The sequence below is a fragment of the Balaenoptera borealis genome, assembly GCF_965194805.1.
Source record: "Balaenoptera borealis genome assembly, chromosome: 18".
Lineage (NCBI taxonomy): Eukaryota > Metazoa > Chordata > Mammalia > Artiodactyla > Balaenopteridae > Balaenoptera > Balaenoptera borealis.
The window spans coordinates 19214542-19238719 of record NC_138877.1 but is presented as its reverse complement, the minus strand read 5'-3'; the positions used below and the strand labels follow the sequence as shown (position 1 = coordinate 19238719).

The 24178-nt window shown below is 40.3% G+C and overlaps 2 protein-coding genes across 4 annotated transcripts in view; one reads left to right on the top strand and one right to left on the bottom strand.

Annotated features, from left to right (window-relative positions):
- Nucleotides 1–20731, top strand: part of LOC309615574 (histone-lysine N-methyltransferase SETDB2-like) — an 83033-nt gene extending 62302 nt beyond the window's left edge. The window contains exons 16-25 of the mRNA XM_082365425.1: nucleotides 3940–4047; nucleotides 9007–9140; nucleotides 12295–12329; nucleotides 12519–12590; nucleotides 13950–14005; nucleotides 14782–14964; nucleotides 15392–15443; nucleotides 16188–16319; nucleotides 17869–17940; nucleotides 19901–20731. Of these exons, the coding sequence (XP_082221551.1) occupies nucleotides 3940–4047; nucleotides 9007–9140; nucleotides 12295–12329; nucleotides 12519–12590; nucleotides 13950–14005; nucleotides 14782–14964; nucleotides 15392–15443; nucleotides 16188–16319; nucleotides 17869–17940; nucleotides 19901–20040 (984 nt within the window). The 3' untranslated portion in view covers nucleotides 20041–20731. The remainder of the gene's footprint in view (nucleotides 1–3939; nucleotides 4048–9006; nucleotides 9141–12294; nucleotides 12330–12518; nucleotides 12591–13949; nucleotides 14006–14781; nucleotides 14965–15391; nucleotides 15444–16187; nucleotides 16320–17868; nucleotides 17941–19900) is intronic.
- The window catches only part of RCBTB1 (RCC1 and BTB domain containing protein 1), a 73004-nt gene continuing 67104 nt past the window's right edge, over nucleotides 18279–24178 (bottom strand). For 2 of the 3 annotated variants that reach the window (XM_082365487.1, XM_082365497.1), the window contains one exon: nucleotides 20258–20842. Coding sequence is in view for 2 of the 3 variants with exons in the window: in XM_082365497.1 (XP_082221623.1) it covers nucleotides 20768–20842 (75 nt within the window). In the remaining variant the exon portion in view is untranslated. Of the gene's footprint in view, nucleotides 18441–20257; nucleotides 20843–24178 lie in introns of those variants that run through there. The other variant, XM_082365498.1, reaches the window with a different exon arrangement.

Here is a 24178-nt window from a genome sequence, read left to right as displayed (position 1 = left end):
GTGATCTGGGAAGTGGGCTTCCAGGGTAGTCTGCAGTTTGGCTCAAATAAAACTCTTTTCTGTTCTTATTATAGACTGTTTATTGATTATTTTCGTTTATAGAACCATTTGAAATTAAATTGAGACATGATGCGTTATCTTTCCTGAATACTTCAGTATGTATTTTATACAAAGGACATTCACATAATCACAGTGTAACCATCAAAATCAGGAATTTTTTTTCACACACACACACACACACACACACACACACTGTATTTTATTTTTACAAGAGATAAATAGACTGACACCAAGCATTGTACATGGATGACCACAACAAAAGCAACAATGATTGCAATTACCAAACCTGAAACACTCTCATACTATGTTATAATATTGACATTCAGTCCAGTAATCCTCCACTGTAACAGCTCCTTTACTTTGCAGTGAAAATTGATTTGTATATTCTTTGCCTCTGAGTCCTTGTGGGATTTTTTTTTTTTTAATTCAGACAGAAAGTCACAAAAATTATACTCATCCTCATCAGTTCACTCAGTCCCATGTAATTAAATTTTTTTTTTCATCTTGATCTTTTGTTAGCACTTTTTTGAGTTCATCAGTTTTTCATTAGAGTTCTGAAAATGCTTATTCATTCAGTTCAGCAGTACAGTCAGTTACCAGAAACCTGTACTTGTCAGAGTCTTTTCCATGAATTTCTTGAAGATGAAACCCTTTTATAGGAACATATTTGCAAAAGCATCAGAGTACACCCAGAACTGTCTGTAAATGACAAAAGACTTAAAAATGACCACAGTTAAAGATTTGATGAAAGTTCATAATAATGCAGTTGACAAGAAAATTAGTTATTTCTGAGATATACATTTTAAAGTAATAACTAGGATTATTACTTATAACATTATACCAGAACATATAAGCAAAATCAGGAATTTAACATTAATATATTACTACGATCTAATCCTCAAACCACCCAGGTTTCAGGTTCAAGTGTCCTAATAACTTTATAACAAAAGATTCTGACTCACAGGTTACATTTGGTTTTCGTGTCTCAAATTTTCTCCTTTTAATCTGTTAGTAATAAGTTATGTGCTTGTTTATTTTCTGCTGTTAAACCATTCGGAGATTAACACTATTTGATTGTGATGTTTTATTCTAATATACTGTTAATGGTAATTTGCTATTTTTAGTTAACCTTGTCAGTATAATTTACATTAAAAAAGCACCCGTTTTAAGTGTACAGTTCAGAGAGTATTCAGACATGTATTTACTAATGTAACCACCACCACCATCAAGATGTAGAACATTTCCATTACCCCAGAAGGTTCCCTCATGCCTCCTTGCCGCCACTTCCTCCCCGCCCCAGCTTCTATAGCTTGAGCCTGTCTTCCTCATCTCACATGAAAGGACTCCTACAGTATGTATTCTGTGTGTCTGGCTTCTTTGGCTCATTACAGTATTTGGAGATTCACCCATGCTGTTTCTTGTATGTGTATTTTGTTCCTTTTTATTTCTGCACAGTATTTCATTGTATGGCTCTATCACAATTTGTTTATCCACTTGCCTGTTGATAGACGTATTATTAATTCCAGTTTGAAGATACTAGGATAAATCTGTGATGATCTGAATATGTGTCTTCATGTGGGCATACACTTTTTTTGTGTTACAGTCGCTAGTTAACTTTTTTAGATTCCACGTATAAGTGATAACATGCAGTTTCTGTCTTTCTCTGTCTGACTTATTTCACCAAGCATAATACCCTCCACATCCATCCATGTTGTTGCAAATGGCAAACTTTCATTCTTTTTTTATGGCTGAATAGTATTCCATTGTATGTATGTGTATGTGTGTGTATATATACATATATATATACACACTACATTTTCTTTATCCATTCATCTGTTGATGAACACTTAGGTTGCTTCCATACATTGGCTATTGTAAATAAGGCTACTATGAACACTGAGGTGCATATATCTTTTCGAATTAGTGTTTTCATTTTCTTTGAATATATACCCAGGAGTGGAGTTGCTGTATCACATGGTAGCTCTATTTTTAGTTTTTTGAGGAACCTCCATACTGTTCTCCACAGTGGCTGCACCAGTTTACGTTCCCAGCATCAGTGCAGGAGGGTTCCCTTCACACTCTCAACAACATTTGTGTGTGGTCTTTTTGATGATGGCCATTCTGACAGGTATGAGGTGATACCTCTTTATGGTTTTCATTTGCATTTCTCTGATGATTAGTGATGTTGGGCATCTTTTCATGTGCCTGTTGGCCGTCTTATGTCTTCTTTGGAAAAATATCCATTCAGGTCTTCTGCCCATTTTTTAATCAGGTTGTTTTTTGATGTTGAGTTGTATGAGCTGTTTGTGTATTTTGGATATTAACCCCTTACCGGTCACATCATTTGCAAATATTTTCTCCCATTCAGTAGGTTGTCTTTTTGTTTTGTCAATGGTTTGTTGATGCAGAAGCTTTTAAGTTTAATTAGGTCCCAGTTGTTTATTTTTGCTTATGTTTTCCTTGCCTTTGGAGATAAATCCAAAAAAAAATTGCTACGATTTATGTCAGTGTTCTGCCTATGTTTTCTTCTAGGAGTTTTATGGTGTCCTGTCTTACACTTAGGTCTTCAATCCTTTGAGTTTATTTTTGTATATGATGTGAGAAGATGTTCTAATTTCATTTTTTAACATGTAGCTCTCCAGTTTTCCCAGCACTACTTATTGAAGAGACTGTCTTTTCTCCACTGTATATTGTTGCCTTCTTTAAATGTGGACAATAATGCTTTTATTTCTTGAGTGAATACCTACAGGAGGAATGCTGGGTCATAAAGTAAGTGTATGTTTAACTTTAAAGGTAATTGCATCATTTTACACTTCTACAACAATGTGTAAGAGTTTCGTTTGCTCCACACCCTCATTGACACTTGGTATTTTCAATCTTTTTAATTCTAACCAGTCTAGTGAGTGTGTATTGGTATCTCATTGTGGCTTTGATTTGTCTGAGGGTTAATGATTTTGAGCATCTTTTCACGTGCTTATTCACCATTTGTAACTCTCCTTCTCTGAAGAGTCTGTCCAGATTTTTTTGCCCATTTTTAACTGAATTATTTGTCTTACTGAGTGGCAAGAGTTTTTCCTATATTCTTGATATAATTTTTTTGTCAGATATATGAATTGTGAATATTTTCTCCCAATTTCTGGCTTGCCTTTTTGTTTTCTTGGCAATGTCTTTCAAGGAGCAAAAAGTTTTAATTTTGGTGAATTCCAACTTCATAACTTTTTCTTTATAGTTCTGCTTTTTATAAGAAATCTTTGCCTGTGCCAGTGTCAAAATTTTTTTATCTTATGTTTTTCATGCCCTTTATTATTTAAGTGTATGTGTAATGTTGATCTTTCATTCAGAGGTAGTTTGGATTCTTTTGGTTTCGAGAAACTCTTAGAAGCTCGAGCCAACCTAAATATAAAAGGGGCTTTGCAATAAGTTGCAGGGGCATTTTGTGGCTCCTGAAGGCAGGCACACAGGTGGGTACAAGAAACAGGAGCTTGGAAGCCATCAGGAACCCAGGATGTCCTCTCTAGCCCTTGTTTTTGTTTTCCTCTCTTTGTAGACTGACTTGCTCTGACCATGTGGCTCAGAGCCTGTTTTAGTCCCCTAGGATAGGGACTTTGACTGGCCCAGCTTGGGGTCAGGGCCCCGACCAGGTCCAGTTAGCCACTGGGGGTCAGGGTAATGCAGTATAAAACATGTCTGGGGATCAGGACAACTCCCAAAGAAAAGCAGGGTGACTTGAGATCTGCTCACACACGCCAAAAGGTGGTCACTGTTCTCCCCCAACCCATCTTCCACTCCTGGTGAGTACTTTTTGGTACCATTTTCTGACTTGCAGCTTTCAGCATTACTTTGTGCATACTCTGGCTTTTTTCTTTTCCCAATCTGCAGCTGTATTCCTCAGCACTTGTGGAATGTGAAGATCATGATCCGCTTAATCGTGATAGAAATTTTGATGTGGAATCAGTAAAGAAAGAAATCAAGAGAGGAAGGAAGTTGGTAAGTATAAATGATTTTATTACTCACAAAGATGAACAGACCCTTGGTGATGCTTTCAAAAGAAAGTCTATTTGATTGATAAACCAGGGGATAGAGATGCAACGTGGAGAGCTGAAAGAAGTAGGGCCTATATTGGAAACTTGGATTCAACTGAATATTTTAATATTTTTAAATGAACTACAATATGCTTCATCGGCAAAGTAGACATGAGGTAGAATGCTTTGGCTATAAGTAGAAGGAACAAACTGGCTTTAAAAAAAAAAAAAAAAAAAGGGATGCTTATTTTCTTAACTTAGCCAGAGGAAAAACTGGCTTCAGGGTTGGTTGATTCAGTGGCTCAATGATGTCATCAGGGGCCCATCATCCTTTCCGCCCTCCTTATCCACAGCTTCAGCTGGTCCCTTTGTGATCATAGGGTGGCCACAGGCAGCAGCTGAAGCATCAGGCTTGCTTGCTCCTATCTTATCACAAGAGAAAGTTCATCCCCAAGCATGGATTAAGAGCCCTTCTGAAAGTTTAATTAGGCCACACCCCTCTTTCTGCACCGATTGCTAGAGGCGACCATAACTAATCAGGATCTACCCTCGGAGCCGGGCTCAGCTCCCCCTGGGAAGGAAGAATGCTGAGTAGTTGCTCTACTGGGTCTGCTGTAGTAGACTCCCTCCATGACAGGCCCTTCGCAGCTTCATCAGCGATACAGCAAGCGTGAGCACTAACACCCTAACCACCACCACAATCCACAATCAGGTTAGTGACCTGGAACAAACATTTTTTTAGTCCTTGCGAGATGTCAGCATATACATGGGCAGTTTCCGCATTGCCTGATGTGCTTTGAGAAGCGTCAGCAGGGGGCGCTCAGTGAGCAGGCAGATCAGCACGGTTGGGGCTCAGGAAGCCTTCCTAGTTGGGAATGCGGGGGGAATGAGGATGGGGGAGGGGGAATTTCAGAGAGAGGGAACAGGGTGTGCAAAAGCGTGGAAGGCAAGAGAGAAGATGTGGCACATTCATGAAACCATAAGCATAGGACTGTCCCTGGCATTCTCTTCACTGACCTCATGGAATTCCATAGGATGTACTGGAAGGCGTGAAGCCGTTCCCTGCCCTTAGATAATGAGTTGACACTGATTTTCACTGTAATAGTGAATGCTGCAGAAAACATCTTTGTGCATTATCCTCGTGTGCTGGTTTGACTGGTGCTATACAGCACATTCCTAGAAGTGGAACAGCTGAGTCAAAGAGAATTCCCTTTAAAATCTTTGAAACATGCTGACAAACTATCCCCCAGAAAGACTGTACCACTTTATGCTTCTGTACATAGTGGATGAAAGAGCACTTCTCCCAGCCCTTGACGAAAATGAACATCTCAAACCTCGTTAATTTTTGCCAGTCTCACAGAGTTTTACCTTGCGTTTCCCTGATCACTGGAGAGGTTGAACATTACCCCTCTTTAGTAATCATCCCAATCTTCCCGGCTCACCCAGCTCCAGCAGTTCTTCAGTGATCCCTGGCCATGGTCCAGCACAGCAGTCACTCCCTTGCAAACCCCCTGGACACCCTCCTTACTCACTGAGCAAAGCCCCAGCCTGGGGAAGTGTGTCTGTCTGATGTCTGCAGGAGCTGAGTAGCGCTGGCAGTTGAGCAGTTAACCGGAGAAAAACCCACAGATGTTTTGACTGATCTTAGATTCATGGCCATGAACCTCAAGCAGACCATCAGCACTTCATCCCCCACCCTGCACATTTACTCTTTCATATCCTATCATCTCTCTTTAAAACCTTGCTCCACCCCAACTTCTCCTTGCCAAGTTGACGACTATCCCTGATTTTTTTTTTTTTTTTTTTTTTGGATAGACTTTCTTTTTTAGAGCAGTTTTAGGTTCACAGGAAAACTGAGGGGATGGTACAGAGAGTTCCTGTATTCCCCCTGCCCCTACACGTTCACAGTCTCCCCTTTATCAACACCCTCCACTAGAGGGGACATTTGTTACAACTGGTGAACCACACTGACACATCAGAAACACCCAAAGGCCATAGTTTACATTAGGGTTCACTCCTGGTGTTGTACATTTCTTTGCCAGATTCTTACCGAGAAAATGGAAGCGACTAGACAGAAACCCCTACTGTCCAAACCACTGCCCACCTGCCTGTCCCCAGACTCTCAGACCTCCGTCCTGTCAAAGCCAACCCTGCACGTGGGCTTTGGAGCCGTCCTCCTTCCCTCTTTAAGGACTAGGTTCTTGCATTTTCCTCTACCCCCTCACATCAGTATCCCTTCTCTCTAATCGATTATTCTTGTCAGCATATAAACATGATCAACAGATCATGTCATCTTTAAAAAAAAAAAAACAACTCTCCCTTATACACAAAGAGCTGGTCACTTGCAGTGTCATTTGTCTGACCTTAGTTGACCTGTCAGCAGTATCATCACACAGTGGTCCCTGCCCTGCATCTTGAAGCAGTTCCTTCTTTTGACTTCCTGGACATAAGCTGCTAGTATGTCTTTTACCTTTCTGGCTGCTGCTTCTCAGGTGCCTTGGCTGTTTTTCCTCCTCTGCTCAACCTCTACAGTTTGGAGTGCCCAAGGCTCTGTCCTGGGCTCCTTCCTCAATCTGAACATCCTTCCTACATGACCTCATCCAGTTCCCATGGCTTCCATACCATTCTTATGCCGGGACTCTCTCTATCTCCAGCCCCGATGACCAACCTGACATACCTACCTGGATAGGTAATAGCCTCTCATGTTAAACTGGCCGGAAGAGAACAGTTCCATCCCCTACACACTCATACACACGATCCATCCAAACCTGCTCACTTCTCCTCAGTAAATAGCACATCATTTGTCCGCCATCATCGCCTCTCAACCCCAGCCCAGCATCGGGTCCATCAGCCTCACCCTACGGACCTTGCATCCTCCTCTTCTCTCTCACTGCCACTCATCCACTGTGGTGAAGTGTGATCTCACTCTCTCGGACTGTTGTTGAACACTGCTGATACTTGTCCTTCTTTCTCTCTCGCCTATCCCTCCCCAGCCCATTCTCCACACGGCCGCCAGAACAGTATCTTTAAACTGTGAATCGGTTTATGCTCCTCTTGCACAAAGGTAAAACCCCAACTCATCACTGTGGCTCGTAAGCCCTCCATGACCCAGTCCTCACTTACCCCTTGGATCTTAGCTCAGACTGTCCCCCTTGCCTCTTCTCTGCTCCAACAACGCTACCCATCCCTCTTGCCCTTCCTGTGAGTTTGCCAGTGGGGAAGCTCATTCTTGCCACGAGCACATAAGGCCTTCTGCTTATGATGTCCTTTCCCCTGCTTTGGTGCAGACTAGCAGCGCTTGTTATTATTAAAATCTAAGCTTCCATATCACCTCCTCAGAGAGGCCTTCTATATCACTGACCACCCAATCTGAAGTAGGGACCCAGAGACACTCTGTCACTTTGCCTTAATCCTCTACAAAGCATGTATCGCTATGTTTTAAAGTTTGCTTTATTTGATCATTGTCTCCACTAGAAAGAAAGTTAACTTCATGCGGGCAGGTACCTTATCCACCACTGTTTTCCCCGTCCTGGAAGAGGGCCTGCCACGTCACAGCTACTCTGTAGTCTTTCAATGAGTCACCGTTTATTAGCCGTTTGTATTTCTTCTCTTCCCATTTTTCTGTGGGCTATCAGAGTCTTACCCTTTATCTACTATGCAGCAAACAGTCTTTTCCTTTTTTTTAAATGGTATCTATCACCTTAAAAGTGGAGCTTAAATTTTTTATATAGTCAAATCTGTCAGTCTTTTTCTGTGTGGCTTCTGTGTCTCCTGCCTTGCTTAGAAAGCCTCAATACTGTCCTTTTTTTCTTTTATATTTTCTAATTTCTTGCAACTTTTTAAAAATACTTATTTTTTATACAGTTAAAGCTTTAATCCACGTGGAGTTTATTTGGGAATATATTGTGAGGTAGGGATCTAACTTTCTTTCCTATACACATAGTCAGATGGCCCCCCCCAACATTAAATGATCATTCTTTGTGCTCTGACTTCAAATTCTGCCTTTTGCACAATCTAATTTCTCACCCACAATTGAATTTCCTTTATTTATATAGTTGCTCGTGCTGACCTTGGGATACTGTGTGAGCTGTCACCTCCTATTTTGCTAGGTGGTTTCATTGTGCGCCCATGTCATTCAGCCAGAGCATGATATAAACCAGCTGTGGTCATGGCTCAGATACCCCCAAACAGTTAGGTTTCTGTGGCCACGTACTGTCCTCCTAGCCATCTCTACGCCACCTTCCTATCAGACCAATAGACTGATACATAAAAGCAAGAGATCAAATGAATTGAGCTAAGAAAAAAACTTATTCCTCAGGGGCTTTTTTGTTTTGGTGTTGTTTTTTTTTTTTTTTTTACATTTTTGGCCTTTCTACATAGATGCCAAAGAGATTTCACTTCCTTTCTCTCACGTCTCCTCAGTAGTGCCTCTGTAAGACAGGCAGTGTGATCCCCAGGGAGGAATTCGGGTCTAAGAGAGGGGAAGGGACTGGCTCGAGATCACACAGCTGTTAGTGGCAGTGCCGGGAGCTGACCTCGGCCACAGGCTCAGTGTCCCCAACAGAACCTCTTGCCTAGAGCTGGACAGCGTTGCCAACCCTGCTTTTTAGAAATCTCTTTTAAAAAGAGAGGAGAGAGAAAAAAAAAATAAAAAAATAAAATAAAATAAAAAGAGAGGAGAGGGGTTTTTTCGGAAACACAAAGGGTTTTCTGCTTTTCGTCAGATCATTACAAAACATTCCAGTTAGTTGAGGTTTTGCTGAAATTTCAAAATGAGCAGCTAAATGTCAGGACCCAGTGTTTGTAGCTGAGGACATTAGGGCTGCCAACTTAAAAATAATATTTGATGACATCTTTAACTTTAAATTTTAACAAAGGTTCTGAAAAATCAGGTGCTTACTCAGTAAAATCTGTTCTTCTGTAGAAATGCACATATTGTGGGAAAACAGGAGCCACCGTGGGATGTGATTTAAAATCCTGTCTCAAGAATTACCACTTTTTCTGTGCCAAGAGTGACCACGCAGTTCTACAAGCTGATGGATCTGAAGGAACTTACAAGTATTTAATAAAACAGTTTTAAAGCCACATTTGGGGGATTGGAATAAGGACAAGGAGATTTTTTAAAGCTAATTTTATGCAAATGATTTCCAAGTATGAATGTGGTTTGGGAGATGCCCAGCTGGGAACCTAACTTCAAAGCACCTTCCCTAAGTGTCATAGGAAGAAAAGAAGCAGGTTTGGTTTTGTTTTGGTTTTTACTCTCCCTGTATCCTTTCTTTCCTCGTAGAAAGCACTGGTTGACATGGTGGCACAAGTAACCTAACAGGTGGCCACGAGGCTGGAAACCAGTTCACACTTGCTCTTTTCTGTGAACAGGAAAGGAGCCTGACTTGTTAGTTCTAGGTCCATGCTTTACCCATCTTGTCTCCAAATGAATGTATTTTCCCATCACTGTCACCACCCTCTTAACTATAAATAGCCTCTAAAAATGATAAAGAAACTATGCAGCGAATACAGTTATCAGTCATTAAGTCCTTGAAGAAACTTACACCTTGTCTGTGTTGCCTTTGGCTTTGAAATCTTGCTCCTTGTTTTTCAATAATTCTTTAACGTTAACTTTGATCCAGTAAGGCATATTTCAAGTCCAAAACAAGTATATTTGTTTTATCCAGGAAGAAACTTGATCTTCCTTCTGATGAAAGAAGTCAGTTCAGTTAAGTGATTATACAGTTTAGTCAGAAAAAATCAGTAACCCAGTTTTTAATTGATTCAGGTCATGTTCAGCGAACTCTTTTTTGTACGTAGATGCAGTCTAGAATATGTCATATAAAGGTGAAGGAAATAACAGTCAAAATGTTAGGTTTGACCTTTTTAAAGTTATGAGATGGAATAAAACAGAGAATGATGGTCTAATGTTGACGAGCCAGGGAGACACTTCTCACTTCTTTGGGGCATATGGATAGATTCTGATTGAACTGGACATTTTAAATTTCAGTGAAACATATACATTTTTTTTCAGGCATAGTATCTGAATAACAGGATTAGTGTTATGAGAGAATTTTTTTTTTTTAATTGAAGTAGTTGATTTACAGTGTTGTGTTAGTTTCAGGTGTACAGCAAAGTGATTCAGTTATACCCATATATATATATTCTTTTCCCTTTATAGGTTATTACAAAATATTGGGTATAGTTCCCTGTGCTTTACAGTAGGTCCTTGTTGGTTACCTATTTTACTGATATATATAGTAGTATGTATATGTTAATCCCAAACTCCTAATTTATCCCTCCCAGAGGATTATTTTTAATATGATTTTTGTAAGATCTGTTACATTCCTAAATGACACTTTAAAATTCCATATGGAGGGTAGATTTTTTTCCCCCCTGTGGGCATATATCCCCAATTTTATCAATGTGTTCCAGAACTATTTTATTTTGCTACTTTATCTTTTAACAACTTACTTTATGCCAGGAATACTTCAAAGTACTTTACAAATGTTATTTCGTTTAATACTCATAATAGCCCAGTAAGGTAGGTACTATTATCCCCATTTTAAAGATGAGGAAACTGAGGCCCTGACAGTAATTTGTACCCAGGCCACACATTTGGTAAGAGGCAGAGCTGGGCTTCAGGGCTCCAGAGTCTTTGCTCTTTGACACCATATCCTCTTTAAGCTTAGCGGCCATAGATCCTAAAATGTGGGCAAGCCTAACATTCAAAGAAGTTTGTTAAATAATTTAAAATCTGATTTTACATAGGTATTTTCTTGCTTGAGACTAGACAGGAAATGTGTAAATATGTTAATTTTATATTCTTTTTATATTTGATTTGCTGAGAAACTCATGGATTGAAATATTCTGTTTCACTTTTATTATTTACCTTCCCAAAGAGCTTGTTTTATTATGACTTCTCCAAAGACCTAAAACACCCACTAGAAAGACTGTTATTAGCAGAGCTACAAGGTCAAACAAAAAGGAGTCAAGTTTCTGCTATACCTTAAAGTCTGAAAAAATACTGATCATATATTAGTAGAACCAATGAATAGAGACTCATAAAATAATCTTCTTTGTCATAGTTTTATCAAGTATCAGGTGAACTTTTATTCATTTTTAAATTGAATTTAAACATTCGGAGTGGCTGTCATGCACGAGACCCCTTGTTAGGTACAGTGAGAATATAAAGAGAAATAAGACGTGAACTAAAACTATCACCTCACAGGAGGACCAATAGGTCAAAACTAGTAGGAGCACGTGGCCTGATGGGAGCAGGAGGGGATTTACATGAAACTGGCTTGGGCTTCAGTTGACAATTGTTGAAAACGGGTGATGGGGTTGGGGGCATGGGAGTTGATCACATCTCCTCCACTTTTATATATGGTTGAAAAAAAAAAAATTAAGTACCTGGCAAACAGAAGTGCTGAGAAACCAGAATCCGAAGGGCGAGGAGATTAATATCGATTGGGGGTGGGCGGGAGGCATGCTGGGAGGACTGCATGGAGGGGGCGGGAACTGCTGTATGACAGGAAGAGTTCATACATTCCCCCAGGTGAGGGGACCCTGCATCATGAGGGTCAGCACCATAAGGAAGGGAACCTGGGGCTGCGGAGGAAGAAAGGCTGGAGAGAAAACAGGGCCTGAGCAGCTCCTTCAGGTTTACTCACTGCACTTCTTTGCTCTAGCTGCTCTGCTTCTTCCTTCTCTTCTAGGGCACTGACCAGTTCTAAGCTCATGCAGTTCAAATCTGAGATCTGGGGGAGATGCATGTTGAGTTAGAAAACTACTTTCCCACCAGATAATGCATGCAATTTTGTGCTTATTGTTGAAAATCAGCAGAACTTTGTGTAGTCAGATGAAAACTTGTGTCTTAGCTGTTGGATCTCTAGGTATTTTCTTTATACAGTAAAAAATATCACTGACCACTGTATATGAACAAGTGTTGTTCAAAATATGTAGTCAGCTCTCACCCCTGCAGAGAGCACGCTGACCTGTCCAAGGTTCAAGGGCAAAGGGGATGCTGGCACAGGGTCCATCTACACTTGATGTGTGTCAGTAACTACACAGGCTTGAACAGCAATTTTGTTTTTAACAAATAAATATTTAAGGTTAAGCCCGCATGAAAAACAGATTAGTTCCCTTTTAAATTACAATGCAATAGGCATAATATTTGAAAAGTGTAAATACAATTATTTGACTCTTTGAAATTTCATGTTTTCAGAGTATTGTGCCAACAACATGCTGACCCTCAAAATGGTAAGTCTCTAAAATTTAGTGTTGCGGGTTTAAAGAAAGGTAAACCTTCGGTAAGACATGGAATAATCTGATTTACTGGCCTAAGTTAAAATACAAATTTTTGAGTCAAAATGTTACATACTTTTAAAATTGTCAGTCCCTGTGCGGTGCGCAGTATGATGGACTAAACTTTTCTTCTTCGTGAACTAGACCTACTCTCAATGAAGGCTTTGTCTGGTGTCTTCCATTCTCACTTCAGTCAGCAAACCGAACTGAAACCCGGTAAGGAGCTTGACTTTTGTGACTACTTGTCTTCTAAGAAGACTATCAGAATTTTCAGTAGATAAAATTGATAAAGTGCTGTATGTTCCCTGAATGCAATTCTCCTAAGAATGCATGATTAGCCTTTCCGTTCTGAGGAAAACTGGGTCCTGGCTAGCTGGGGTTACCTGGCCTTTGTGTACTGCCGGAAGAGCAGTCTTGCCAATACTAGATGTGGAATGCTCTCTGTGGACAGGAGTCGGCCCTCTTTGGAAAAGGCTTAGTTCCCTGTCATGCCAGCTGCATTTTGTGGTGGTAAGCAACGCTCTCTAAACAATAGCGTTACCCTTCAGCCATTCTTCAGCCATTCCCCTTGCAACTTATCAGAAATACTATCTAAAACATTGCTGTCAGTCAGTGTTTACTGACAGGGAAAGATGACAATAATGTATTCGTTTTAAAAAGCAGATTATAACACTGTTCGTAATGAATCCTCTCCCCAGAGGAAACCATCGTTGTTTCTTTCAAATTCTTCCAAAAATGTTCTGTGTATAGAAACATACCTACTACTATATTTTGCTTTTTCACTTCGTGTATCTTAGAGATTCTTCTCTATCAGTGGGTATAAGTAGATCTTACCTCATTTTTAAAAGGCTTCATAGTATTCCACTGTGTATATTATTCAGTTGTATAGCTGAACCACAGTTGAACTAGTCTCTGCGAGACTGTCATGTAAGTTATTTCCAGCTTCTTCTATCACATTTAATACTGTAGCTAACATTTTTCTCCACTCATCTTTGTGCCTTTATGTAACAATACTATTAGAAAGACTTCCTGTAAGTAGATTGCTGGGTCAAAGAGTATAAACAATGAAACTTTGGGTAACTGTTGGCTAATTATCTTCTAAAGAGGCTGCACCAGCAGTACACATTGACCCAAATCCTTGCAGACATTATATATTATACATCTTAATCTGATCAATGAAAAATTCTGTTTTACTTTGCATATCTTTACTTATGGGTGAAACTGAGTATATTCCCCTTTTTTTTTTTTTATTCCCCTATCTTTTGATCAATTATATTTGTTTTCCTGTGGCCCAATTTATTTTTCTGTTTAATGAACCCACTCTCCAGAGTTCCCCATTTGCCCATTTTTCTACCCAATTGCCTTTTTCGTATTGATTTATAAGGTTTTTATATTTTAAAAATTGGACTTTTGTCGGTTTTTTTTGCAAACATTTAATCTAAGTTTGACATATCTTTTGACTTTGTTATAACCTTTGGCATATAAGAGTTGTACATTTTATGTAGTCCAGCATCAGTCTTTTCCTTTATGGATTCCAGTATCTACATAATTTATATTTTTCTGCTTACTTTTCAGGAGTGAAAAGAAAAAGGGGAAGGAAAAAACGTCTCTCAGCAGGCAATCCTGTACAGGTAATTTGACTTAATTTCGTTATAGCTTTAAGTTTCTCCATACAATGTCTTTTTTTTTTAAACCTTCTGAATTTCAGGTGACACAATGATAGATGATGATGAATATTAAAGAGAAGTTGGATGTGTCTTGGGTATCCAAGCACATAACCTCCAGGAGGTGACTGTCCCCTGACTCCTGTAACACATCCCCTGGTACCAAATCAGGGAGAGGATCTGAGCCCACAGGGTGTTTATGGTCTTAAAACAGGCATAGGTGCAGTGGAACATCCTTGCCTAGCCAAGTATTTCCCAGCTGCAGGATCCACATTTGACCTAATTTGTGACTCATAATTTTCTGGATTCCTGTTCTGTGTAAAGCATATGAAAATGTTTTGGGGATTTGCAACAGCTCATGTAAGCTAAATTAATATGAGCCAGCAACCTTCACCTCTCACCCTATTTATACAAGAGGTGCTTGTTACACCTGTTAATGTTTTATTAGACAAAACAAAAATACATTTGATGTTTACATCTACATATGAACACAGAACATGATTTTCACCATAAGCATATCACTGAATTTGGTTTTCATTTTATGCAATACAGTAAGTCCCCTACATACGAACCTTCAAGTTGCGAACTTTCAAAGATGCAAACGTGCATTCACACGTCTAATCACATTCATGTGTCTGGAGTACGTTGTCACGTGCGTGCATCCTCTACAAGTGGTTGTGCTTTTGTGTACTTTACTGTACAGTACTGTATACAGTAGTACAGTAACTTTATTTCAAGCACAGGACCCGAACGTAGAACAGTACACGAAGGCTGCAGCAGCTGTTAAGAATGCAATCCAGTGCTACCATGTCATCGATGACAAGAAAACAAGAGCTACTACCCAGACATCATGGGATCGTTTTGTCAAGAGGGTAGATAGAATTGAATCCAGCAAGGAACCAGAACTTGTGCCATCAACGTCAGGCGTGAGTGAAATTGCAGCTTGCCCTCCGTCTATTGCTGACAATCCTTCAGCTCTACCATCTCCCACCTCCTCTCCCTCCTCCAGTCAGTAACTCTTCTTGCCTGTTTGTTCGATGCCAGCCCGTGTGTGCCAGTTGTTGTACTGTACTACTGTACTTTTCAAGGCACTGTTCTGTAAGATTAAAAATGTTTTATTTTTTGTTTTTTATGTATTATTTGTGTAGAGTATCATAAACCTATTACAGTACAGTACTATATAGCCAATTGTGTTAGTTGGGTACCTAGGCTAACTTTGTTAGACTTACGAACAAATTGGGCTTACAAATGTGCTCTCAGAATGGAACTCATTCATATGTAGGGGACTTACTGTATTAAATGTCAACAGTAAAAAATTAGTGTAAAGTAATCTTCATCTTTCTCTCCTTTTAGCCACCGGAAAGAATGGCATTGGATAGGAGGGAAAAGGATGGCAGACACACAGGTTTGCTATAAGTTTTGTCTGTTAACGAATATGACTTACAGTACTTAGTACCATTTCAGAGTTGGTATCGCACTTTATTATTTAGAATTTCAGAGTTGGTATCCCACTTTATTATTCTAGACTTGTAGTAATGAATTATAAGAACAGAAATCTTTTATCGTAATTATTCACTCCATCATAACCCCAACAGATCAAAATAACTTAGGTTATAACTTAGGTTGGGATGGTCCAACTGCTCTTCAGTATTAAGAAAGGAAACAGCTCTTGATATAGAAGCCAGGGTTGCCTGAGTTCAGAATCCAATGACATGCCACCCCTCACACTGTGACCCCGCCCCCGCCAAGAAGCTGAAGCCAGTAATTGTAACTTTCTGTTAAGGAAACAGACATTCCATAATAACAGTCAACTGTGACAGAAAAAAATGAGGGAGGCTGTTATCTCAAAGATTTGAAGCTAAATTTTAGAAAATTCTCTTTATTCATATAATTATTCTAAGCAGAGAAGCTTTTATGTTCACTTTTTATAACATTTCATTCATTGTTTCAGCTTGAAAAAAATGAGGTATGAAAAAAAAAATGAGGTATGATGAAATTACAATTAATAGAGAAGATAAAGGTGCTGTACGTATTATCTAATAATGCTCATCCACCATTAGGCAAAGTCTGAAGAAGTGACCATAAAATGATGTATGATAGCTGTCCTGAGACAGACGATTTCCTTCTGAAATGTTTTTTTTATTCTTAGATGCAATTGTGAAAGTTGCTTTTCTTAAGAAATGTAAAGAAGCGGGTCTTCTTAATGCTTTATTTGAAGAAATATTAGACAAACTTCATTTGATTCAGGAAAGACTCATGGATGAGACCACTTCAGAATCAGGTATTGAAATAACAAAATTTCTACATATAGAGACTTCTCACAGACCTACATGTTAAACAAAACAAACAACACCCCCCCAAAGTACACATTTTCTTTCTGCGCTGTGTTTTCTTTTCCGTCTTTATCTCATTCTTGAGAGCTTGTTTGGAGGTTCTAGCAGGGGAGCGCAGCTACTCGTATACCCTTGACCGAAGAACGGTCCTCCTCTTATCGGGGAAGGTCATCTTGTTCGACTGAGCGCGCAGCTTCGGGAGGGACGCACGTGGAGTGGTGAGGGAGGAAGGGGACACCCGCCTAGCCAGCCAGATAGCCGAGTCAACCCTGGCGATCAGTGGGGTGACAGATGTCACAGCCAGATCGCCCTCACAGCCTTTATCTCATTCTTTAATACAATTTATTGTTCCAATCTCTTGTCTTTTTATAAATCAACAGGAGGTAGGTAATTCACAAAATCATTACTTTAGTAAAAAATACCCTGATTCCCTGAAAGTTTTAATGTCTTTTCCAGAGGTTCATAACTGAGTGACCATCAAGAGAACGGGCAAGTTCAGAACCAGGTTCAGTCACACACCTGCGCTCCCCCCCCCGCAGCTGAGCATGCTTGCTGCTAAGATCTGAGAATGACTGACATTCATTATGCTAGTTTTGATTTGACTCTAATTCTGTTCCTTAAACAAGCAAGTGCCTTTTTTTAATACTGTAAAGTATAGAAGAAAGAAGTAATTTTAATGTTTTGGTTGATGTTTGGTTTAGTTAAATGTGGCCTTTCAGAAAGAGCTCTTCGGGACGCTGAAGTTCCATTTGTACATGCAGGTTATACAGCCACTTAGCCTTCTCATAACCTGTGTTAGGAGCTTAAAAACTTTATTATAAATACAGTCGACACATAACATGGGTTTGTACTGTACGGGTCCACTTATACCTGAATTTTTTTCAATAAATACTACCCAGTAAAATACTATACAATCCGTGGATACAGAACCACAGATACAGAGGACCCACGTATTTGGGAGGCCGACTGTAAAGTTAGTTATGCTTGGATCTGTGACTGCACGGGGGTCAGCACCCCTAAGCCCACATTGTTCAAGGGTCGACTGTATAGCTGTCTTAGAAGGAAAACCTTGACAGTCTGTGTATTTTAGGCAACAATGTAAAATGTATGATTATTTGAAAGGGATGTTTTTCTACAGGACGAAACCAAAAAGTGTAGTTAAGAGAAAACAGACATTTCCCAAAGCTCATTCATTACATTCTTTTGTTCGTTTACTCTTGTCTCTAGACCAAGCACATCTCGAACTTGAGCATGCCCCTCAGAACCACCTGGGGGGTTTGTTAAAACAGATGGCTGGGCCCCATCCCCGGAGGTTCTGATCCAGTAAAGGTGCTAAGAATCTGCATTTCTAACGAGCTCCCGGGTGAGGTTGCTGCCACTGCAGACCACAGGGGACGCCTGCTCTGTGTGCTTTTCCTTTTTGCGGGTTACTCTGTGAGGTGTTTCTGCCTATGTAAGCTACTGAAATTAAAACTGAAAATGTTTTTCTTCCTCCAGACTATGAAGAAATTGGGACTTCACTTTTCGACTGTAGATTGTTTGAAGATGCATTTGTAAATTTTCAAGCAGGTATGTGAGTTATAACTGAGCAGCAAAGTTTATAAACATTTATCATATATATTAAAATAACACTATTCAGGTGATAAAAATCCTATTTTAGAAGAATGTTCACCGTTGCCTTAAATGAAAAAGCCCATTACAAAACAATATGAGCCCTCACACACACAAGAAAAAATATATATACACAGGGTCACACATGCACACAGAAAACCTGCACATAAATGGAAACAGTAGTTATCTGTAGGTGACTGGATTATAGTAATTTCTTCTGTCTTAGTGCTCATTGTATTTTCCACATTTTATACATACACACAATGCTTTTGTAATCAGAAAAAGAACTCATCTGAAAAAGTGGAAACAAAAAATTTATTGCGAAATGGAAGTATTTGGGCACCACGTTTGGAAATCAGCAGGAACTGGTGAGGCTGTGATAAACCATGCTGCACTGTCTCCCTCTCACTTAGTATGATGTGTAAAAATTTCAGTTCTTTCAACATTAATCTTCAAATCTAATGGGAGAGGGAGGGTTGTGATTGATTGATTCTAAAGTTCATCATCAAAAAAAAAAAAAAAAATAGCCAAGAAACTTTTGAAAAAGAAAACCTAGTGAAAACAAGAGTGTTTGTTAACCTTTCCATAAAACATCAAACAAACAGTGGTCCTTTCACCACTATTTCAGATGCCTTCAAAACAGGCTAAGTTTCCACATTGCTGAGTCTGACCTGACTTCTCCATCAAGGCTGCCACACACAGCTGGGCAGGCTGTGCACCGCACATCCCGGCGGGAGTGGAGGGCACAGGCTGACAAAGAGTTTAAGGCAGAGGGCTCCCCCTGAAGTTGTACACAAACAGTGCCCTAAACTCTGTTCTTTTCCAGAGATGTATTTGTCTTTCCAGCAAATGTATTAGGAAAATAATAGATTTTCCCTGTGGAGAAAATATTAGTTCATATTCCTGTCTCAGTATACACAAGCCTTTCTCATTTTTGTTTTCATATTACACATTTCTATTTGAATTTTGTATTACATTTATAATCAGCAGAAAAATAGTCAACAATATTGTGTCTTTTTTACCAGTCTCTTGAGAATGTCTGCACACATCTTACGGGAATATCCTTTTTTTTTTTTTTTTTTTTTTTTAAAGCAGCCTTTAAATTTTTTTCTAAAAAGCTTTATCTTGTAGGTGACTTTCATGTATGTTTATTTTTCTTTCATATAAAAGTAACATGTTTGGAACATGTCACTACCTAGGTTAAGTTACTTGGGAGTACATACAGTATAGTGTAGTATTTGGGGGGTGTGAGCTCCCAGAGGTGACACTATTTGGAATCGCATGAGAACCAACTTAAAAGACTTAACTTCTCACACCCCAACTGATAAAGACTCTTTTGCTTAATTCAGCCTTTTCAGTGTTCCAGAAAGTTAACTGCAGGTATACAGATATTCTAAGATTTTGAGGTTTTTAAAAAATTGCCACTGAGTAATATTATAATTTATAAAGCCTAACTAAAGTAGCTTCTAAGTTTCCACAATAAAAGCATTCCTATTTCTAAATAAAACCAAAAGCTTTTATGTAACATTAAAAATTGGATGCATTTCTCTGAAAGATTTGCCCTTAACCCTTGATAGTCTAATGGCATCCTCTCAACAAATGGATATTTGTTTGCATGAACGTTATTTAGTCGCTGCTTTCAAATACTCAAAAGTATACAGAAGTGCCTTTTCTGCTATAAATGTATACAAAATTTTAAAGATTTACAGACCAGCTTTATGTGTGATAAATACTGGAATTCTATCCTGAACTAGAAGAGAAAGCAAAGGCATAAAAGCATCAATTCCTGCTCACAAGACCCTAGATCCTTTTCATTTGGGGCACAGCATTGTGTACCATGCACTTTCAAAAGAGTCTAGAAATAGTACATTGTGTATAAAACTACTGAATAAAACCTGAAATAATTTTCTTATTATAGCAATAGAGAATAAAATTCATCAATCTGAAGAAAGGCAGCGGCAGCTGAAGGAAGAGACTGAGCTACTTCAGAACTTAAAACAAACCTTGTGCTCTGAGCTTCAGTCAAGTTCTACTTCAGATTCTTCTCTGTCTTCTTAAGAATGACCATTTCCTAAGCCAGGAATCAAGCACAGTTGTAAACAGGCTGAAAGCTGGAGACGGGCCTGTGAAAGCCACACATCTTTAGCACTAGGCCCCTCGTGTCTCTCTGGCCCTCAAACTTTGATCCTCACCAGCCCTTACCTGTTCTTGCTGATTTGGCATCTTATGCCTTTTTACTGCCTCCTCTTCCTCATCATCATCTCACTTGTACCCCTCCCCCCCCAATAAAATATTTCTGATTCTACTTGAGTAAATTGGACCATGCCTCCCATCGCTCTAAAAATCCTTTGGTGGATTTTTAGATTTTTAGATCCCGCCTCCCCCACCCCCACTACAGTGAGCTAAGTGGATTCCAGGTGCTCCTGCCCCCAGGGCCTTTGCACATTCTGCTGTGACGTCTTCACTGCTCCTCCTGCGGATGTCCTCATACCTATTCCATCTGAGAGTACTTTCTCTTCATATCCCTTCTCGGTGTAAGCCACTCTATCATACCTCAAACCGATGGAGTATAAGCAGTCTGAGGGCAGAAACTCACAATTCCTGTGTTTTCCTCCCTGTCACATTCCCAGCAGCTAGCGTGCTCAATAAATGTTGAAAAAATGCATAAACTGTTTTTATCTTTTGAGACTAGTTCCAGCCTGTAATGCTTCTTTGATAAAATAAATCTGAACGTTATACCTGTACCAAACATACCTGTGTCTTTTTTAAATTTCTCTTCAGCCAGTCAGCACATGGGCATAACGTCATCTTCAAAATAAACATTTAAAACTGGATGGTCTCTCTGAAGGTTTTTCTCAACCTGACAATATACAATTCAGATTTGTATGCCCTACTACCATGTCTGACCTCTGAAAACTTCACATTTCTACTTTTCTACCACACTACTTTGATCCACAGTAGTGCTACATTTCAACATGAGTTTGATCTGAGTCTCCAACATGGTATCTGGCACATAATATGCTCGATATCTGCTGAAGAATACGATGTAAACGAAAGAACATGTCCATTCCTGTTGTAATGGCAACCCCAGCCCAAGACATTAATAACTGCGGGGCAAAATCTCAATGGTTTTCAAATTTGGGTACACATCAGAATCACCTGAGGCACTTAAAAAACTATGGAAGCCGAAAAAAGATTTTAGAAGATGGCAGAGTAGACTCTGAGCTCACTTCATCTCACAGGCACACCAAAATTACAACTATTTATAGAACAACTATGGATCAAAAAGACCGAAGCAAAAAAAAAAAAAAAAAAGACTGAAGCAAACAGAAAAGATCTTCTACAACTAAAGATACCAAGAAAACCACAACCAGACGGGGCGGGTGGGGGGTGGTGGTGCAGAAACACAATACAGTCGAGACCCACACCACTGGGTGGGCGACCCACAAATGGGAGAATAATCAACTGCAGAGGTTCTTCCCAAGGAACAATGGGTCTGAGCCCCACATCCGGATCCCCAAACCCAAAGGTCTTGTGCCAGGAAGCCAAGCCCCATAACATTTGGCTTTGAAGGCCAGTGGAGCTTACCTTTGGGAGTCCCAGAGGGCAGGGGGAAATAGAGACTCCACTCTTAAAAGATGCATCCAAAAGCTCATGCTCCAGGACCCAGGGCAGAAGAAGTATTTTGAAAGGAGCCTGGGACAGACCTACCTGCTGATCGTGGCGAGTCTCCCAGAGAAGCAGGAGGCAACCGGAGCTCACCCTCGGGACAAAGACACTGGCAGCGGCCATTTCTGGGAGCACATTCCACCACGGAGACACTGGTGCCTACATGTGCCATTCTGGAATCCTCGCTCTAGCTTATTAGTCTCAGGATCCAGCTGTGCCCCTGCTCACTATCCTATAGGTACCAGTACCGGGATACTTCAGGCAGAACAACTGGGGTGGAGCATACACGCCCCCTTAAGACCCCTTGAGCCTACAGCTGTCCCTGGACACAGCCCTGCCTACCAGAGGGCCCAGGACCCAACTCCACATACCAGTGCACAGGCACCAGACCTAGACACCCTGGGACCCAGCTCTGTCCACCAGTGGGCAGGCATCGGCCCTAGAATCCCCAGGGCCCCAGCCCCACCCACCAGCAAGTCTGCTCTAGCCTTAGGACCAGCCTCACCCCTACAGGACAACCACAGTCCTGTAGCCTGCCCATGGCAGGCCGCAGCTCACCCACCAGCAGGCCAGCACCAGTCCTGGGACCAGCTGAGCCCAAGCCCCGCCCACCAGGAGGTAAACACAAGCTTCAAGACATGCCAGGCCCTGCAGCCAGCTGTGTCAGGAAATGACCCCACCTGCCAGCTGTCTGACACCAGCTCTGGAACCCCTGGGCCCTGCAGTGACACCCCAGGACCTGGCTTCCCCCACCAGTGGGTGGGAACCAGCCCCGGATCTCATGGACCTGACTCCTGGCTCCAGTGAGCCAGCATGAGCCCCAGGGCCAGCCTCCCGGGGTTCCACAGCTGGCCACCTCGTGATCCTCTCTGCCAACCAGTGGCTGGCTCCTCCATACAAGTCAGGGCCTGGCAACCAATCAGACCAGAGGCCAGCCACACCCACCAGGCTGCCCACAGTAGTCAGCCCACCGCAGCAGAAGGACCCACGCAGCCCACATGGAGGGTGCCCCTATAGCATTCAGCTCTGGTGACGAGAGGGGAGTGCATTGCTGGGACACGTAAGACATCTCCTACAAAGGGCCACTTTTCCAAAGTCAGGAATCATAACCAACCTACCTGATACATAGAAATAAATACAGTAAGTTAGGCAAAATGAGGGGACAGAGGAATATGTTCCAAATGAAAGAACAAGATAAAACCCCAGAAGAAGAAATAAGCGAAGTGGAGACAGAGTTCAAGGTAATGATCATAAGGATGATCAAGGAATTCAGAATAAAAATAAATAAACAGAGCAAGAAGTTAGAAGTTTTTTAAAAAGAGAAACCATCAAGAACAACCAAACAGATGAAGAATACAATAACCGAAATGAAAAATACACTAGAAGGAATCAAAAGTAGACTAAACGACACAGATGAACAGATCAGTGAGCTGGAAGACAGAGTAGTGGAAATCACTGATGCTGAACAGAAAAAAAAAAAAGAATAGAAAGAAAGGACAGTTTAAGACACCTCTGAGATAACAACAAGCATACTAACATTCACATTACAGGGATCCCAGAAAGAGAAGAGAGAGAAAGGGCCTGAGAACATATTTGAAGACACAGTAGCTAAAGACTTCCCTAACCCTGAAAAGGAAACAGTCACCCAAATCCAGGAAGCACAGAGTCCCAAACAGGATCAACCCAAAGAGGACCACACCAAGACATATTATAATTAAAAGGGCAAAAATTAAAGATAAAGAGAGAATATTAAAAGCAACAAGGTTTTCCCTTGTTGCTTTCCTTAAAAGCAACAAGTTATCAATACTTATAAGGAAACTCCCATAAGGATATCAGCTGACTTTTCAGCAGAAACTCTACAGACCAGAAGGGAGTGGCACAATATATTTAAAGTGATGACAGGGAAAAACCTACAACCAAGAATACTTTACTTGACAAGGCTCTTGTTCAGATCTGATGGAGATCAAAAGTTTTACAGACAAGCAATAGCTAAAAAAGTTCAGTGCCACCAAACCAGCTTTACAAGAAATGTTAAAGGAAATTTTTTAGTGAAAAAGAAAAGGCCACAACCAGAAACATGGAAATTATGAAAAGAAAAAGCTCATTGGTAAAGGCAAACATACAGTAAAGATAGGACATCATCCATGAACAAAGCTAGCAGGAAGGTTAAAAGACAAAAGTAGTAAAATTGTCTATATCCACATAAGCAGTTAAGGGATACACAAAATAAACAGATTTAAAATACGATGCCAAAAACAGTAATCATGAGGAGAGGAGAGTACAAATATAGGGCTGTTAAAATGCAGTTGAAATTAAGAGATCAGCAACTTAAAATAATCACATATATATAGAGATTGCTATACAAAGACCTCATGGTAACTGCAAACCAAAAATGTATAATAGATACACAGACGAAAAAGAGAAAGGAATCCAAACATAACACTAAAGATAGTCATCAAATCACAAGGGAAGAGAAGAAAGAAGAAGAAAAGAACAAAAAAGAACTACAAAAACAACCCCAAAACAA